Source organism: Loxodonta africana, chromosome 9, assembly GCF_030014295.1.
Source record: "Loxodonta africana isolate mLoxAfr1 chromosome 9, mLoxAfr1.hap2, whole genome shotgun sequence".
Taxonomy (NCBI): Eukaryota; Metazoa; Chordata; class Mammalia; order Proboscidea; family Elephantidae; genus Loxodonta; species Loxodonta africana.
In genome coordinates, this window is record NC_087350.1 from 47,946,048 (window position 1) to 47,960,878 (window position 14,831).

The window sequence follows — 14,831 nt, forward strand, 5'->3', positions numbered from 1 at the left end:
TCTTTTATAAAAGTTGAGATCTTTAATGAGAAGAAAAGTGACAGAGGAGAAAAAGCATTTTCTTACCTTCCTCTTCTCATAGTCTGAGAACCTATTCTGGGGAGAAAAAGACTGTGGTCAAGAGAAGGCAGGTGGCAGTGGTTCTCTCCAGGGCAGCCTGATATGGTACAGACCCCCAGGTACACCACAGCCCCACGGCATCACAGTGGTGGTGTGGGTGGGGTGAGAGGAATGAACATTTTGATAAAGGGTCCCAAGGGGTCCCAGTGGGCACCCAGGGTTCCAGAGAACCACCGAGCTGCTACCATGTGCTTGGCATCATAGGATGGAGATTTTCAAGACAGTTCCAGGGATGTGGCACTGAGGAGGTGCAGTGCTTCTTACAGAAGACCAAGAAACAAGGACATCTGATTCCCTCATATGTCTACATTAACACACCGCCAGTAGCTGGTTCTACCTACCAAAACACTCTCACAAACACACAAAGATTATTTGTACCAGTTGCTGTGTAACAGTTCAAAAGAGTGAAAACAGGGAAAGAACTGGATAAGTGAAATGTCCATCAACAGGTGACTATTTCAGTAAGCCATGGTGCTGCCATACAAAGCGCTATTATACAGCTGCAAAACAATCAAGTGAATGCGTATGAAGGTCGTGAAAGACGTCCACCACCTCCCATCCTGTGTGTAGCATGATTCCATTTTCGTAAAAACCACTTCGACAACAAAAATCCACTCTCAGCATATGTATATGGTGTTGTTAGGTTTGTCAAGTTGGTTCCAACTCATAGCGACCCTATAGGGCAGAGTAGAACTGACTCATAGGGTTTCCAAGGAGCAAGTGGTGGATTTGAACTCCCAACCTTCTGGTTAGCAGCCAAGCTCTTAACCGCTGCGGCACCAGAGCTCCATATATATGTAGGTACTGAGAAAAAAGTTGGGAAGGACATTCATTAGTTAGTGATGATGATGTCCCGGAGATGGGATTGCGGGGCAGAAGGTTGACATTCACTTACTTTACAGGTTTCTGCATTGTTTAAATTTATAACAAGGACTATGCATTACTTTTATAATTAAAGACACACACGTTTTTAATGGCCTTATGTTCTGAGACCAGGATCAGGCTCTGCCTGGGTTGTAAAAGCAGCATTCTACAAGGAAACAGAATTTTTCCTATGCTGATTTAAAAAAAAAATAATATATATAATTTTTAAAATTAATCTTTAATTATACAGGTAATATCTTAATATGTTCTCCTTGTAAAAAATTATACAAAGTACCTATGACTACACCTGGCCTAATCCTGGTTCCCCTCCCTACCCACATCCCACATCAAATGAACCACTATTATCAGACTCAAGCCCATACATCCCCATACACATAACTTGTGACTTTGGAAAAAAAAAAATGTATTCTATACTATACATGTGTATGTATAGTTGCATACACGTATGCATACATACATACATATACCCAAAGTATTTTTTTAAATCAAGGTATAATTTCCATACTGTGAAGTTCACCCTTTTTACTGCACAGTTGTACGAGTTTTGACAAATGCATACAATCATACAACTACCACCATGCTCCAGACATAGGACAACTCTATCACCCCCAAAAATTCCTTTGTGCCCCTTTGTCATCCAACCCTCTCTCCACCCCCAGCCCCTGGCAACTACTGAGGTTTTCTTACACATTCAAGTTTTCTTTTTAAACATAATAATTGAAATACACTATATCCTTTGCCCTGAAGCTTGCCCTTTTCACTTATCCATATGTCCTGGTGTCTTGAGTCTGTAGAGATCTATCTCATGGTATGGATAGGACGCAGCTGGTTCAGCCCCTTCCTACTGAAAGATATTTAAGGGGCTTCCAATACTGCACTGTTACGAATAAGGCTGCAATGAACCTCCTTTGTACAAGTGTTTCTTTGGGGTATAGACTGAGAAGTGGAACTTTTGGGTCATGGGAATTTGTGTCCATCGTAGAACACAGATTATCAAATTATCCACCAAAGTGGTGATACCAATTTCCATTCCCAAGGGCAGCTTATGAGGGTCCCTGTTTCCCCTACACTCTGGAAAACAGAAATTATTAAAAATTTGGGCCAATCTGAGGGCGGAAATAGTTTATTGCATGTTTATTGACCTTTTTTTTCATAGTTTTTAATTTTGGTAAGTATCTATTGATATGTCTTTTGCCTATTTTTCCTATTAAGGTGGTTTTATTTTCTTATTCATCTGAAAGAGTTCTTTATGTGTTTAGTCTGCTAATCCTTCATTGGATATGTCTGCTGTACATACTTTCTGAGAGTATAAACTGGCACAATCTTCCTGAAGTGCAATCTCCTCCCTCTCCAATTCTCATTGAAGTGCCAGAAGAAATACAAAATTACAAATGCATTCACAGCAGAACTGGAAAACCGGAGGGTGGGATCAGGGAATCAGAAACTGAAAAAAACCACTGCAAGATATAAAGCAGACTGGACTGGCTTGATGGAAAATCCCACTGAAAATACAAACTCCAAAGGTAAAGGAAGAGGCATCTAGAAAATGGGTGGGCCCGTCTTCCCAACAACTCCCCAGAAAACCAGCAACAAACCCCTACAAAACCGGCCGGCCCTAAGAAGGCAGGGTCTGGGCATGGGATGATGGAAGATCTTCAGGGGCATGGCAATGCCCCACTTTCTACAAAGCCAAACTCATAGCAGCTTGTACTCCCTGCCCCCTTAGTACCCACCGTCCCTGTCCCAGGGATCAGAGGGTCCCCTGGCTTGTAAGCCTCCAGAATGGGAGCAGAGGGCAGAGCCGGAGGTGGTTTCTGTCTGGCTCCAATATTGGGCACCCTGGGTTAACATGGCAAACACTTGCTGAGCTTCCTCTTCCATGTTCGTCCTATGCTAGCACACCACCTGGGACCCAGGAGGGCCAGCCTGTGATGACCAAGTACCTGTCTGACTCCTTCACTAGACTGAGTGCATGGCAGGTGTCCTGTACAGCAGTGAGAGACAACAATGAACAACACAGACACGATCCCTACTCTCAGGAAGCTCAGCCCAGCAGTGGAGAGAGCCATTAAACAAACAATTTCCCACAGAATTCTTAGAGTGCAGTAAGTACTATCAAGGGGATGTGGAGCACTAGGAGAACAAACCACTGGAGGCTTGACCTGGTCTGGCATGTCAGGGAAGGACCCCAGAGCATGTGACGTTTAAACAGAGAACTAAAGGACAAGACTGAGTGAGCCAGGAGACAGTGAGTGGGAAGCATTCCAGACAGAGGAAACCAAAAGGCAAAGGCCCTGAGAGGCAGGAGTGCAGTTTGTTCAGGAAACAGAGCAGAGTGAGGTACAGCTGATGGTTGGTAAATAAGTGAGGTGAGGCGGTCAGAGAAGGCTTTATACATGTGTCTAAGTACGCTTTGTAAATGCGTCTAAATGCATCCGTCTGAATGGGGGTGAAATCCTAGTTTGACTCTTGAAGCTCATCTATTGCTCCTGTGCCCTCACGGATGGAGGAATCTGGGGGCTGCAGCTCTGAACATCCCCCCACACCAGCAAGCAAGGTGCACCTTACCTGCCACTCTAGCTCCTCCTTTGAGAGTCTGTCTGTGGGCCCATCAGGGCTGTCCCGGGAGTTTTCGCCTCCATCTTGCTCCAGAACTGGCAGCAGGTACTGAGAAGGGGGGTAATATTCCAGCCCTGACTCTGTAACAGATGGGACACAGCTGATCAGGAGGGAGGAAGCAGGCCTGGGTACTCAGACCCCAGCTCCTGCATCCCTTTCCTCTCCATTGTCCTCTGTCCTCCTGTGACTCAGTCCACTGCTTTCCTCTTCCCTAGACACGGCAGCCTGTGTTGTTCACCAGTCCTAAAGCTGGGGCCTGGGATATGGTAAGTGCTTCATTAAGTGTCAGCTAGATGAACAGTGGGAATGCCATCTGCCTCTTTACCATCCAGTTGAGAAGGAGATGGTAGAAAAAGCCTGAGATTAATAGAGAGGTATGGAACCAAGACCCATCTTTACCAGTAACTGGCTCAGTTGTGCAACCTTGAGCAAGATGCTTTCCTTCTTTGGCCCTGTACAATTGAAAGGGTTCACAGCCTTCACCCATTTTCTGTTGGGCTGTTTGCCTTTTTCTTACTGATTTACAGGTGTTCTTTATATGTTACAGTTAATAATCTTGGGTCTCTTACATATATACACGTTGTAACTCTCTTCTCTCAGGAGGTTACTTGTCTTTTTAATATTGATGAGGGTGTCCTTCTGAGGTACAGAAGTTCTTTTATTCTAATGTAGTCAAAAGTGATTTTTCCAATCCCTCCCCCAGGAAGGATATGAAAAATAAAAAGAAGGATACAAACAGGTAATTTACAAGAAATACTAAAAATGGCCCTAGATAAATAAAAAATTACCCATATAATCATGGACGTGACATTAAAATAATAGTAGACTCTCCTGGCTATGAGAATAGCAGGCTTTTTAAGTTTAAGATCACTAAGTTAAAATGTTAGCCAGGTTGTGGGGAAAAACAGATCTTTTCAGATACTTCTCACGGGAACGTAAACTGGTGTAAACACTTCAGAAGGCACCGTACAATGCTCATTCCCTTTAACCCAGCAACACCACTTCTTGTCTGCCTTACAGGAAAACTCAGACTTTGCCAGCGAGGTGTGGATGAAAATGTTCATCATGGAGGGAGACTAGAAACAACCTCCATGCTCACAACAAGGGGATGGCTACATAAGCCACGGGGCCCCACAGCAAGAAGCACTGCACTGTCCACTCTTGTAACCACAATCTGTGATTATATTTCCTTGTGTAATTATTTGTTTTGCCTATTTCCCCTGTCAGACCTTGAGCTCTGAGCAAGCAGGAACCGGGGCCGTCTTGGTCTCTGTCACATCCCAGCCCAGGCCCAGCATAGAGTAGGCATTGGGTCACAGGTCCTCACTGGGAGAATGAGGCAGGCTGCCTGGCCTTACCTTTGCAGAGGAACTGCTGGATGGCCTCGGTGCCAGCACTGCACACCTCCCATGGAGGGTAGACCATGGACGAAGCATCGAGGCTCAGAGTCTGCCAACAAAGGGAATCCCTCCTTTTTTTTTTTGCTTAAAAAAAATTTTTTTTTAATTTTGCTTTAAGTTTACAAATCAAGTCAGTCTCTCATACAAAAATTTATATGCACCTTGCTATGTATTCCTATTTGCTCTCCCCCTGATGAGACAGCATACTCCTTCTCTCCATCCTATATTTCCTGTGTCAATTCAGCCAAATTCTGTCTCCCTCTGCCTTCTCATCTCCCCTCCAGACAGGAGCTGCCAACATAGTCTCATGCATCTACTTGAGCCAAGAAGCTCACTCCTCACCAGTATCATTTTTTATCTTATAGTTCAGTCCAATCCCTGTCTGAGGAGTTGGCTTCAGAAATGGTTCCAGTCTTGGGCTAACAAAAGGTCTGGAGACTATGACCTCCGGAGTCCTTCTAGTCTCAGTCAGACCATTAAGTCTGGTCTTTTTATGAGAATCTGAGGTCTGCATCTCACTGTTCTCCTGCTCCATCAGGGATTCTCTGTTGTGTTCCCTGTCAGGGCACTCATCGGTTATAGGCGGGCGCCTTCTAGTTCTTCTGGTCTCAGGCTGATGTAGTCTCTGGTTTATGTGGCCCTTTCTGTCTCTTGGGGGGCCCCTCTTTATCTCTTTGGATAGGTCACTTAACTTTCCTGAGCGGCAGCTCCCCCCCTCATTTCACATAACCCATCAAACAGCCTGCAAGGTTGGAAAGAAATAATACTGCCAAACTTGCAGGCTATTTGATGGGTTATGTGAAATAACATGAAAAAGATGTTGCACGTGGTAGGGCTCCTGTTATTCTCTCATTCTAAGAAAAAAAAAAAAAAAAAAACTTTGTGCAAGGTGCCACCAAGAACCTCAAAGGATTTTTTTTTTTAAGGAACTGATATAAGATGAGTAACTCCCAGGGTTCTCTTCTAAGTCTAGATGACTTGGGATAGCTTCAGAGTTAGGAAAATGTGCTCTGAGCGGTGCTGTCCATCCAGTAGACACTAAACACACGTAGCTATTTAAATGTAAATTAATTAAAGTATAATAAAATAGAAAACTTAGTACCTCAGTCACACTCGCCACATTTAAAGTGCTGAATAGCCACATGTGGCTAGCGGTTACCAGTTTGGACAGCACAGTCACTGAACATTTCTGTCACTACAGAAAGTTCTATCGGTTCCATTGGACAGCACCGAGGACAAGCACGTGCCGGCCTCTCTCTTTGGCCGCCCCAGGAGGAGCACCTGGCTACTCCGTCCTTCCTGAGACTGCGGTCACTGTAAGATGGCATAGCTGCCCACGTCAGTCAGCTCCCTGTGTTCTGTCCCCGTGCTCAGCCACCCACTCCTGACACAGATGTCTCCGAGGTAATTCACTGACTGCTCATTGGAGGATTCTGGGATGCTTGGCTAGACTATTTGTCAAATGAGTGAATAAAGCCCTGTCCCAGAAGACCGAGATTCACAGAGGTGAAGAGCCCAGGCGCTGATTAAGACTGCCTGATTTTCAAACCTATCTTGGCTATTACTAGCTGTGTGGCCCTTGGGCAAGGTGGTTAGGGTCTTTGCCTCAGTTTCTTCATCTGCAAAGTGGCACAACAGTTATTTGCCTCACAGGACAAGTACAACTGAGGATTCAGGGAGATAACCCAGGTCAAGTGTGTAGCCCTTATGCAGCACCAGGTAGATGTGTTTCACCTGCGCTGTCAGGTAACTGTAAGAGCCCACACTTGCTGAGTGGGGTGCCCTGTGTCAGTGTCCCAGTAAGAGTTCACCCCACCTCCACCCCTTGCTCTGATGAAACTCAGCTTCTGCACCTGCCAAGCTGACACCCAGACCCCTGGCCTGAGGCGATTCCCACCCCTACCTCCGTGGCCCCTCCCTCACAGCTTTCTGAGTTCTTTACGATCTAGAGCCTTAGGCACAGCAAATTCCAACCACATCAGTTCTGTCCCCCTTCCCTTAACACATCTTTGCTTTTCTACTCCTGTCTTTCCCCATACTGTGCCCTCCACCTGGAGTGCACCATTATCCAGGTCTACTTCTCAAAATCTTATTCTTCATTCATGATCTGGCTCAAATACCACTTCCTTCATAAAGTGTTACCGCCATTAGAATTCACTGTTTTCTCTCCTTCACTCTAGAAATATGTTTTCTGCCCCTAATATAGCAGAAAAAGTCACAGAATGAGAGCTGTTCACACGCTGGTCTGTGCGAGCTCCTAAGGGCCATGTCTTGGGGTCTCTGGAGGGGTGGTGGCCAGGTGCAGAGAGGATCCCAGGCGAGAATGTCTCCCCACTTACCTCCAGGGTTCGAACATGAGCCAGGATCTGTGGCAATCTCTGAATCTCATTTTCACTGATGTCGAGAGTACGTAAGCTCCGAAGTTCCCCCAAGGTGTCCGGAAGCTCCTTCAGTTTGTTGTCTGAAGAGATCCCAATGGCACAGCTCAACACCCCAAAGCCCCTTCACCAGCTTCATGCCTGACACCCGACAGGACTTGGGGGTGGTCGGGGCCTCACTCTGACCCCAGGAGCATGCACCACATCTGGTCCCGGAACCTGAGGCTCCATGAGTAAGAACACGATGTTGGAGTTTCAGTGATTTGAGTTCACGTTTCTACATCACCACTCACTAGCTGAGTGATTCTGGACAACTGATCTACCTCCCTGGGAAGCCGTTTTCTCACTTGTACTGTCTGGCCTCATAGGAATACTGAGGGATTCAATGAGATGATGCATATGAAGCCCTCAGAACAGTGGGCATCATACAGTAAGTGAGCAACAAATGGGTGCCATTACTTTTAAAACTATTCATATGGTACAAAAGGGGTAAACTGAGGCATTCCATGCAAAAAGTGCTTAAGGACAGCAAGAAGAGATCCCAGGCTGGAGAGGACTAATGAGGCAAGCACTCAGTTGAGGGTAAGGACACAGCATTAGAACCCTCACTCTGGCACTATTTCCCTGGGCTGTCTCAGCAATCATTCCTCTTTGAGCCTCACTTCCCTCACTGGGAGATAACACCGCTTCTCTCTGCCTCGCTCACAGAGTCGTCACAAGGCTCACCACATCACTAAACGCAGGAGAGGATGCACGACCGCTGAGTGTGAAGTGTTACTAGAATCATTACTGTGGTTCCCGAATCATTCTCACCCAGCCAGTCCACTAATCCTGTCACTACTCATTATTTAAATATGAATGACCAAGGCTTGGGGGGTCTAGCTGTCAATGCCATCATCCCCACTGCTCACAAGGCCCTGGCTCTGAGGGGCCATAGGAAGCCCTCAGACACCCTGTCTCTGGTTACCATGGAGACAGACTGACCTAATAGGAGGTCATTTGAGCTTAAACTGCACCTTGAGACCGGCCACCTCCATTTTCAATGGCTCCCAGGCTGAGCACCTTGTGGATTCTGAATGGAACTGTCCCAAGCTGACTGAGGGTCAAACAGACAGGGCTTCCTGGCCTCCCTACCTTTCACATTGAGGGTCTGCAGCTGGGTCAGGTCCCCTATGGAACGTGGGAGATATGTCAGTTGATTCCTTTCCACATTCAAGACCTAGGGAAGAGGAAAAAATGACATGAGAGTCCACAATCAGACAATAGTGACTACCCCGGTATTCCCTAACCCCTGCTTGGGCCAGGACTTTACACATCTCTCTCCTCCTGGCAGCCCTGTGAGGAAGGTATAATTGTTATGATCCCATTTGAAAGAATAGACAACTGAGGCTCAGAGTAGTAAAGTGATGGGCCCCTGGGAGCAAAGCCAGATCTTGAAATAGATTCCGGCTGAGGTCCCAATCAGTTATACTGACCACAAAATGCCCAATAACCTCCCTATAATCAGAGAGAGAGGAAGAAGGGGCCTAACATATTCAGGTTCTGGGCAAAGCAGCACGTGATAAGGCTCTAATTATCCCGATGTTAAGGAAAAGGCAACGCAGCTACATAAAAGCAATGTGATTTGCCCCAGGCCCCAAGGCTGGCAGGGGGCGCCGCTAGGACTGAAATCAGGCTTGTTGCATTCCAAAGGCCGAGCTCCCACCTGGCAGCACGAAGCAAGGGAGTCAGAAGGACGACATACAAAATAGTCATTACAAATAGATACAATGGGAAGCTAAACAGACATTAAAATACTGTGGTGGATGAATATTTGATGAACCAGAAAGATGGGATGAGTTACTGTCAGATATCCAAAAGTTTCAAAACAGTAAACACAGCAATTCCATAAAAATACACATAAAAAAGTCCCAAAGATCTACACCAAGGTATCTGCTGTGGCTCTCTCTAAGGGGTGGCAATTACTGATATTCCACCACATATTCTCTGTGTGACCTTGGACAAGTTAGTCATCCCTCTGGGCCTCAGGTTTTTCTTCCATAAAATGGGATAACATCACCTACATCATGGGGTTGTTCATTCAAATAGTTTCTTAGTCTCCTTCATGTGCAAGTAAAGATCACATGCCCTCGTGGAGATCACATTCCACTAGGGTAGGCAGTCAATGAAGCAGTAAACATGATTAATTATAGGTGTAACTAGCGCACGCAAAGAAACAAGCAGGTACTGAGACAGACTACTAACGAGGGTCTACTGAGACAGGGTCACGGGGACGACTCTCAGAGGGAGAGCCTTTGGGCAGACAGCTGAAGGATGATTCAGGCGCACAGTCCTGGGAAGGGCACTTAGGCAGGAGGAAGAGCCAGCGCAAAGGCCCTGGGGGTTTAGAAGCAGTGGGAAGAGAGGCGAAGGCTTGGCGCGTAGTGAGCACTCAATAAACGGAGGGGCTGCTGCTGATGGTGAGTCAGAGGGCCGAATTCATCATTTTTGAAAGGTAGACTCACAGGGCCCTTTTTTTCAGTAAAACTGTGGAAGCTTATGATGAAATTCCAAAAAGCACATGCCAAAAATATGAGAGACACCCACAGCCCAGACTGCAGTGGAGAGGGGTGTCCTTTGGGCAGCTTAAAAGCAAAGAGATGGAGCTGACACTGAGCGCGCCCGCTTCTGCTAGCTTGAGCACAACCAGAAAACTGCAGGCAAGTTGGAGGGGGGTTTCTGTTTCCTGAAGCCATACCTGGAGGGCTGTCAGCTGCCCTATGTCATGAGGAAGGGCTGTCAGCTGATTATCGTGAAGATCCAGAACCTGCAGAAGGAAGACAAGCTTAACACCGATCAGTCTACAGATTTCGGGATCCAGGGAGGCAAGGAGACGTCTTGGATCCGTCTCACGTGTCTGATGCTGAAACAAAGTGCACCCCACCCTTCCACTCCACCTTTGACCACTTCCTCCTCATTTGCTTTTTCAAATTCTGATACCATTTCATTCTTTCATCAAATGTTTATTTTTCCTGTCAAGTGAAAAACTATGCTATGAAACAGCATGCCAAGATACTCATGTTAAAAAAAAAAGCACCCCATAATATAAACGTGTCTTTGCATAGAAAGACTTTACAGAACACGCAGTAAAATGTGAATAGCGGTTCCCCAGAGAGTGAAGTTATAATTGGTATCTTCTGTCTACTCCTTGATTAATGGTATTTGTTAATTTCTCTTACCATGGAAATGAGCGAAAAAGGCATAGAGGGCCCAGGACTAGGCAACATTTCATTCTGCTGTATGTAGGGTCGCTATGAGTCGGAATCGCCTCGACAGCAGCGGGTCTGGTTTGGTTTGGTATATAAGGTTGCCACCAGTCAGAGCCGGCTCAGTGGCAACTAACAACAGCAGCTACATGTCCGTGTGTATACATTATGCATTGTATTTATTCATAAACTTTTTTAATGTTACCTTTTTCCTGACTATAAAAATGGTGTCAGACCAGAATAATAAACAAGTAAAAACTACCCCCAATCCCCACCCAGAGTTAATCATAGAAAACACTCTGATGTCTAGGCTTTCCAGTCCTTTTTCTTAGTATGTCTATCATGCTCACACTCTCATGTCATGTGGAACAACCATGAGGTCACATATGTCCGTGTCTTGGAGGAGCTCACAGTCAGGAGGGGGGTCATTCTAGTTCACTGGGGTTTCACACATTAACCATCGATGCCCTGGAAGTCCCTCCTGGATCTTCTTGTTTGGGACCATTAGTTTCCTTGCTCTCTGCTGGTTACTTGATATGAATTTATGACTGGCTCTCCACGTAGCATGAGCTCCCCCAGGGCAGGGCCTGTGACTGCTTATCGTTGTAACTCCACCGCCACTCCAAGCACAGCACGTAGAAGGTGGTCAATAATCCATGCTGATCAAATCCCAGATCGACTATTTTATCAGACCCGTCTGGCAGAAACTTTACTAGAGGAGACATGAAGGGAATCTCCCTGGGCCTGGGCTGGGGATGGCGCAGAGTCCCAGAGGCCTGGGAGAAGGGCCACAGTACCTTGATGGTTGCGAGACTCAGGAGGCTGCAGGATTTAGGAAGCAGAGAGGTGAGGTAATTCGTGTGGACAATCAACACCTGTGTGGAAATCAGTTGAGGAAACGATATGGTTAAAGAAGGGCAACAGGTAGGGAAGGTTGAAAGCAAAGGCAGCGCACTCAGCACAGGACACAAAGCAGCCTCGTGGAGTCCAGCGGCGTGGTCTTTGTGCACGGTCTCTGCCCTGGGGTACAGGTGACAGGAGGATGCAGTTCAGAATCACGGAGCCTCCAGATCTGGAGTCAGGTGACTGGAAAATCTGGGATTGCAAGGTGAAAGGGATCGTAGAGGTCTCGTTCCACCTTCCACCCTAAGAAGGGGGCCCCTCTGCAGCTGTCCTGGTCCTTACCTCCCTCAGCTTTGGCGTCTACCCATGAAAAAAGAGAATAATAAGGTACTTGGGTCCAAGAGCTGCCATAATGATTAAACAAGCTAACGGACAAAATGCCCTTAGCCAACGGCTGGCACATGGTCAGTGCTCAGTGTTACCTCTTACTCTTTTTTGTTTGCCATTCAACCACTGCTTTAATACTTACGGGGACAAGGTACTCGCTACTTAGTATGGAACACGTCTTACCCATCTTCATTTAGATACTTCATTGAGAACACTCTTACCTATCTGGATTCGAAGCTGCAATGGTCTTCTAAAAAATCATTCATTTCACTCTTAATCTTTCCTTCGTGACCAGAATGAAATGAACTTAATTATTATAAACAAGGAGGCTGCTCATTATACTCAGCATATCTACATCTATGTATCTGTACTATATCCATCACTCGTTTAACTCTCACAATATCTCTGAGAGAGTAGAACTATGAATGTCTCCACTTCACAGATGAAGAAACTGTGATGTAAGCTTAAGGAAGTTGCCCCAGTCATGAAGCCAGGGAGGGGCAGAGTCAGGATGTGACCTAGGGTTGTTCCATCCCTAAACCTACTCTGCTGTGAATACCTGCTGCAGCCTAAAAGCGAGAGTAAGGAAATGTCTATGTCAGGAAGAGAGCTCCTACAAGTTCCACATGGTTTCAAACGTGCAAACACACAAGAAGCAATTCTCTGAAAAGGAAGAGCCATCTCACCTTCTTCTGTAGAACTTTGCATGTTGCAAAAGCCCCAAATGGAATCTAAGGTGAGATAAAGAACAATCAGTGCCTTCCTACTTGCCAGTTTCTGATGTGTTCTCTGAGCGGCACACATGGGAGGGAGAGACAAGGAAGGAGGTGGACAGGCTGCCATGCGAAACGCTGCTGTGGAGAACAGCTAACCCCAGGGGAAAGGCTGCCCAGGAATGTTGCTGCGGATGTGGTCAGCCCTCCTGTCCAACCAGACGACAGGAAATGGGCCTGCTGTCTTCCCCGCTGCCCCATTCACGATTCACAAATTCTATCGGGGCAGGGGAAGGGTCCCTGTTGCTTTGCAGAGGCAGGAGATTCCCAGATTCTTCTAGTACCCTAGGGATCTGTGGTATACTTTCTAGCTAGACTCCTTGATTCTTGGAGACTACGTTGAGGCCAAAGTATCACCTCAATCCTTTTGGGCAAGAGCAAAATCTAAAGAAACATGTCTAGTAATTCTGGCTTTTTTAAAGCCCCCCATCCAAATCTGTCTTTCCTAGGAGCACAGGTCAGATCAAATTCACAGCCCAAACACTAGCCTCAGCTTACCTCTGACAGCTCACATTTAGAGATATCAAGGATATCATCTGCCCCAGCTTCTTTTGCCTATGTATAAAAAGAACAAAAAAGATGTTTTCAAGCAAATCATCTTTGCAGAGTAGACAAACCAGGCAAAGAGACATAGCATCAAGGAGCTGTTAACGGCTCACAGACAACACCCAATTCAGCCAGTCTATTTTATAAGTAGACCAGTGATCACCACTTTCACAGAGTCTGAGGTCTAGCAGGGAAGATAAACTAAACAAGTAATGACGAGTATGATCAATGTGACAGAGGGGCAATGAGGACACTAACACCCAGACCACTCCTGGAGCACCTGACGGGGGCCTCACTGGTCTGTTCTGAGAAGCAAAGATTTCACCCTTACCCCTCTGGGGTGGAAGAAGCAGAAAGGAGGGAGCATGACTGTTTGGGGGCAGTGTGAGCCCTGTTTCATGGGTCAGAGGAAGAGATGGGGATGAGTCAGAGGAAGCCACTGTCCCTCACCAGACACATCTGGTACTCTAGGCGTTTCCGAGCCTCCTCGCTGGGTTTCCGCTTTCGGAAGAAGAGTGGCATCCTTCTCTCTGTCCAAGGTGATCTTCAGGACACTGGGGTATAGGACAGAAGTGAGGACCTGTGGAATTTTTCACAACCCTCCTAATGCCCAGAACAGATGACACAGAAACACAGAGCATGTAGCTGATCTGCTGAACTCGGTGTTCCACGAGGGCAGACCTGTGTCAATCTATCCATCAGTCTGTCCCTTGAGCCCCGCACAGGAGATGCTTAGCATTCTTAGTTGACTAGGCAACAGCAGCAGGATGTGGTGGCAAGAGCACCCCAATAGCAGTCAGGCAACCAGGGTCTTGCCCACATTTGCCACTGTGAGACCTTAAACACAACCTTTTCCCAATCGGGGCCTCCATCTCTCCTCCATGCCAGACAAAGGGGTTGACCTAAATACATTCCTCAGGTCCTTTCCTAGGATGACTTCTGGTGAATCACTTCTAGCTCCAGAAACACTATCAGAGTGATATCAGCAGAAACAACCTCATGCCAGCTATGACCTTGGGGAGTTCAACTACATCCTGCCCGGAGATTCCTGAATTACTACCAAAATGAAAAAGCAATCCTCAAGCACCTTACCTCTCTCACAGTTTTTATTCCACTTGATTCTCACTTGTTTATAGGTGAAGAAACTGAGGCTCGTGGGGTTCAGTGGTTTGGTAATACAGCCTGGAACCCTGGTCTTCTGAGTTCTGATCCTGTGGAGCTTACCCAACTCCTTAATGTTCAAATAACTTAGCATACACTGAGCACACTGTCCAGAACTCAGAGGCAAGGTGGTCACCACCTGCCCAAGGCCTGCACAGCTCTCTGCAAATGTCAGTGCTCAGTAAGGGACAGCTATGGGCCAGGAAACAATCATCAGGGCAGTTTATGCTTTGTGATGAAATGTAGCTTGGTTTGCACTCCAGTTCTGCCACCCACCAGCTTGTCCCTTTGGTTCACTCTCTCTGAGCCTCAGTTTCCTCATCTGCAAAGTGTAACAATGTTATGAATAACTGATGTAAAGATCCTGTGATTTCCTATACATAAAGCCCAGAGCACTCCCCACCACACCTCCCCTTTGCTGTGGAGTCGATTCTGACTCACAGCGACCCTGTAGGACAGAGGAGAACTGCCCCA

General features: G+C 46.6%; 1 protein-coding gene across 5 annotated transcripts in view; it reads right to left on the reverse strand.

Annotated features, from left to right (window-relative positions):
* The window catches only part of LRSAM1 (leucine rich repeat and sterile alpha motif containing 1), a 37,683-nt gene that overhangs the window by 21,599 nt on the left and 1,253 nt on the right, over nt 1–14,831 (reverse strand). For 4 of the 5 annotated variants that reach the window (XM_010587612.3, XM_003407717.4, XM_023544904.2 and 1 more), the window contains 10 exons: nt 13,647–13,750; nt 13,149–13,205; nt 12,564–12,608; nt 11,445–11,522; nt 10,140–10,208; nt 8,537–8,621; nt 7,364–7,485; nt 4,983–5,073; nt 3,574–3,704; nt 67–96 (listed from right to left, as the gene is read on the reverse strand). In XM_010587612.3, the coding sequence (XP_010585914.1) occupies nt 67–96; nt 3,574–3,704; nt 4,983–5,073; nt 7,364–7,485; nt 8,537–8,621; nt 10,140–10,208; nt 11,445–11,522; nt 12,564–12,608; nt 13,149–13,205; nt 13,647–13,718 (780 nt within the window). In that variant the 5' untranslated portion in view covers nt 13,719–13,750. Of the gene's footprint in view, nt 1–66; nt 97–3,573; nt 3,705–4,982; nt 5,074–7,363; nt 7,486–8,536; nt 8,622–10,139; nt 10,209–11,444; nt 11,523–12,563; nt 12,609–13,148; nt 13,206–13,646; nt 13,751–14,831 lie in introns of those variants that run through there. The other variant, XM_064291399.1, reaches the window with a different exon arrangement.